The sequence below is a fragment of the Bombus bifarius genome, unplaced genomic scaffold, assembly GCF_011952205.1.
Source record: "Bombus bifarius isolate JDL3187 unplaced genomic scaffold, Bbif_JDL3187 scf7180000009790, whole genome shotgun sequence".
Taxonomy (NCBI): domain Eukaryota; kingdom Metazoa; phylum Arthropoda; class Insecta; order Hymenoptera; family Apidae; genus Bombus; species Bombus bifarius.
Window position 1 is genome coordinate 543743 of NW_022885336.1, and position 3955 is coordinate 547697.

At 24.8% G+C, this 3955-nt stretch overlaps 1 protein-coding gene across 1 annotated transcript; it reads left to right on the forward strand.

Moving 5' to 3' along the window:
- The first annotated feature begins 259 nt into the window (after positions 1 to 259).
- On the forward strand, positions 260 to 3699 carry LOC117215737. The gene is made up of 11 exons (XM_033462177.1): positions 260 to 674; positions 820 to 967; positions 1119 to 1294; positions 1372 to 1544; positions 1680 to 1833; positions 1978 to 2022; positions 2101 to 2251; positions 2393 to 2751; positions 2876 to 3168; positions 3242 to 3349; positions 3577 to 3699. The coding sequence occupies exons 1-11, from the start codon at positions 597 to 599 to the stop codon at positions 3671 to 3673; spliced, it is 1782 nt and encodes a 593-aa protein (XP_033318068.1). The 5' UTR covers positions 260 to 596; the 3' UTR covers positions 3674 to 3699.
- The last annotated feature ends 256 nt before the right edge of the window (positions 3700 to 3955 follow it).

A 3955-nucleotide genomic window follows, 5' to 3' on the forward strand; every position in this document is an offset into this window, starting at 1 on the left:
AAAAATTAAAATAACGATTACGAGTTCTACAAATACTTTAAATACTTTTCTTTTTGTTTCTCTTCTGTACTTTCTCCTCTCTTGATTATATGCATTGTAACTTTTAAGAATAGGTAAGTTTGTCTACAATTCTTTTGTAACTTTCTTATATTTTTTTCTTTGTAAATTTCTTATATTTTTCCAAATATTAACAGTTTAGATATTATTTTTTGTAACCAATATCTTAATCAGTATATGTATATATAGATACCGAATTTAAAAGGCGCTGCTTGAGCAACGCGCATGTGTATACATACATGTGCATACACATACAAGCAAATTCGCTTTATTTTTAAAGATTGTTATCGCTACTCCGTTACAACATTTTTCTGTTACACACATGGATGTGACATTGAATAAGTATGTTCCATTTAAAAATACGTATTAAAATAGTATCAACAGTCGGAGATAATGTGTGTCAATTTTTTTAATTGGAAAGATTGTGAAAATCCTTTTTTCTAAATAAACACAAAAAATTCATAGGAAATTTAAAAATTTGATTATAAAGTATACAAATTTTGAATACGATATAGATTCTGTAAAAGCATAGTTCAGTTATGCTTAAAGGTTATATGATAACTGTGTTCCTGATTGCAGTTACATATTCATCTTTTCCATACACAAATGAACGTAAAGTAAGTATAGGTACAATAAGTAATTAAATGTAATATTTGATATTTATTTTTATGCCTGTATATTCATCACTCATTTATCAATATCGCTTGTAAAAATAGAGCCCTATATTTATTTTATTTTATTAAAAAAATTTTTTACTTACAGTATATCTGTGATACTGATGGTTGTAAAATATTAACAAATAACTTGAATAATAATATCTCATCTATAAGATATTGTACAAGCGAAGATATTTCCACTGATGTTAATTTTTCAATAATAGAAAATAAAAATGAAGCTTCTGAATCTCCTGGTAAATAATAATATATATTTATATCTAGATTTTCAGAACAAATAATTAGACTAAAGTATATATATATGTAATAATAATAACATTTTAAGTATAAATAAAATCTATTTATGTTACATTATAAAATTTTTAAATCATATTTAATGTTTCACAGCTATTATACAGATTAATCTTAAACCACCAAAAAGTATATGTAAATATGTATTAACTTTGTTAACTAATGCATCAACTAGTGAAGAAAAGTGTGTCAATTATAAATTTCACAACTCTTATGGAAGTGAAACTCATACTAGGAGTACCATATGGTTTGTTTCAGATAAACAGTATCAGGTAATAACTTTTAATTTTGACATTGTATAAAATGAATAATTTGTCGGAAGATTTAACATCTATTCTTTGTTTTTTAGAACACTATTGGAATTTTTGTTCCATATATATTTACCGCATGTTATTCTGTTCAATTTTCTTTTGATAAGGATGTAAAGATGTTAAAACATAATAAATTCATAAAAACTAAATATAAACGAACAGAAATCATGACACCAATATTTGAATGTACATATGACTATAATATTGATAAGTAAGTTTATATTGTGAAGTAAAGATTGATTAATTTGTACAATATCTATTAAGAAAATAGTTATATAATATTTTTATGTCATATTTTCTTAAATATTAGAATTTTATTTAAATTTTGAAAATTTGATAAATTTAGAAAAATGGGACTTCTTGAGGTACTCCTTTATAAACCTATGGTTACAGCTGGAGTAATAAGGTTGGGAAAACTTTGGTATGATTCATCTGGAAATGAAAGCTGTCCTTTTAATAAGAAAGAATTTCCTAATGCTGTTTGGAGCTTCAATGTTTTGGTAAAATTTTAACAATACATAATATGACTAGATTGATGATGTTTCATATTATTGTGAAATATTTAGACTCCTGTGTATATGTTAAGTTAGAATTTGATAATGTAAGTAAACTAAATTTTTATAAAATTTATATATCATTTTTAGGACAGTTATTTAGGAGATAAAAATTATAACTTTAATACAACTTTGGTAAGTCTTATGTTTGATATTTCTCAGTTATACTCTAGTATACTGTTATGTAATTAAAATTTGTTATTTCACTATTAGTTAACAAATGAAATATATAATAGAAATTTGACATTTCAAACTGAAATTTCACAAAAGGTAAATTATTGTGTTTCAATATTTTTATATCGTGATATAAGATGTCAAGAATACACTTTATGGGAACCACCTGACATATGTTCTTGGTATCAAAGTAAGTAAACTGATATTACTATATTTATATATCTTTCTTAATTTGTTGCTTAAGATAGTCAATATTTCTCAGTTTGAATTTAGATGTATAATAACTTTTTTATTGCTGTGTAGTATAATATAATGGATGTTTTATTTACAGGTTGTCAAGATATTACTATTTCAACTTTTGGTGTACCAACTAAAATTAATTCTGATACAACTTCTTATTCGTACCTGCCAATTACTATTATTACATTAACTATATTTACAATTATTGGAATTATGTATCTCATCTATATCATACATACTTATAGTATGCAAGGAAAAAGCTTTCAAAGAAATATTTTCAATGGAAATGTTCTTAAAACCAATGAAACTAAATATAAAAAAAAAGAAAAATTTGAAGACGCCAATGTTAAAAATACAGATATTATATTGCTATATCCTAAGGGTTCTGAATCGTTTATGGCATTGATGGCAGATTTTCGCGGACTACTTAGCCATGTTTGCCGGTGTGTTGTAAGTTATTTACAATAATATACAGTTTAAGAAAGACTACAAAGATATAATTTACTACAATTGAAGATGTGATTTTCTATTACAATGTAACATTGATTAATTGTAATATCTATATACCTTACAGGTACACGATTGGTATGATGGCATGCAATGGAATTATGTAGCCGAGGTCGGTGCTTTTGATTGGTTTGCAGAAATGCTCCATAAAGAATGCCGCGTTGTTTGGGTAGATACTCCAATAATGCGTGCATTAATCACACAAAGATTTAACAATAGTTTATCTGTTAAAAATTTAGAACAGTATAGTTTCATAAATATTGGCGATTTCCGTGATGCAGTATTTCCTACAGTATTTAATTTATCTAAACGTAATATCGGAAAATCGACATTACAAGAGCCTAAACATTTTATTGTACGGTTAGTACAAATTATAGTTACTACTTTTATTTAAATAAAAGTAGCATTTATATTACCTTTTTATATTTTGCAGGTTAAAAGAATTTGACAATTTTGAAAACGATAATGATCCTTTTGTTGATTTGTCTCCGCATATGAGATACTTTATACCTCAGGATTTAAACTTGCTCTGTTCTGATTTGTAAGTTTTCATTACTAGAAATATGTTTGTGTAATAATTTTATTATAGAAGATAATATAATGCTATTACGTTCAATAAGTAATATAATATAGATATTACATATATTAAAAAAAAATACATTAATATTGCTAATGAAAGCAGTATAAATATGAATATTGTATACCATTTTTGTACCGGTACCGATATTATTATATTATCAGCTTTTACAATGTATATATGTATTTTAGGTCAGCAGTGGACTTAAATATTATTGTGCCATTCACAGGCCAAGAAGATCTTATAAAACAACATTTACATTATGTAAAATTAGATTTTTATAAATAAATATTTCAATTATTTATAACTGTTTATAACAATTAGTATTTCTAGTTGTAAGTAAACTACCCCTACTTAAAATTACTAAAGTCCGACATGTCCCTATACTGTATTAATGGCTATTCAACATTTCAAAAGTCTTATGTTTAAATTTGTTGACAAAATATTTGAATTTATGAATAAGAAATATAACAATCCAATTTGATGTTAAATGCTAATGGAAAATTTAATTGTTTTATATTTATGCATAAATTAGAAACACGTGCCCAAATAATTCAAGCATGAGAAGTA

Excerpts from the sequence above, each read along its gene's own strand:
- LOC117215737 (XM_033462177.1), top strand. The coding sequence starts at position 597 with ATGCTTAAAGGTTATATGATAACTGTGTTCCTGATTGCAGTTACATAT. Across the intron at positions 3,169-3,241 it reads CCTAAACATTTTATTGTACG|GTTAAAAGAATTTGACAATT; the intron begins GTTAGTACAAAT and ends TATATTTTGCAG. Across the intron at positions 3,350-3,576 it reads AACTTGCTCTGTTCTGATTT|GTCAGCAGTGGACTTAAATA; the intron begins GTAAGTTTTCAT and ends TATGTATTTTAG.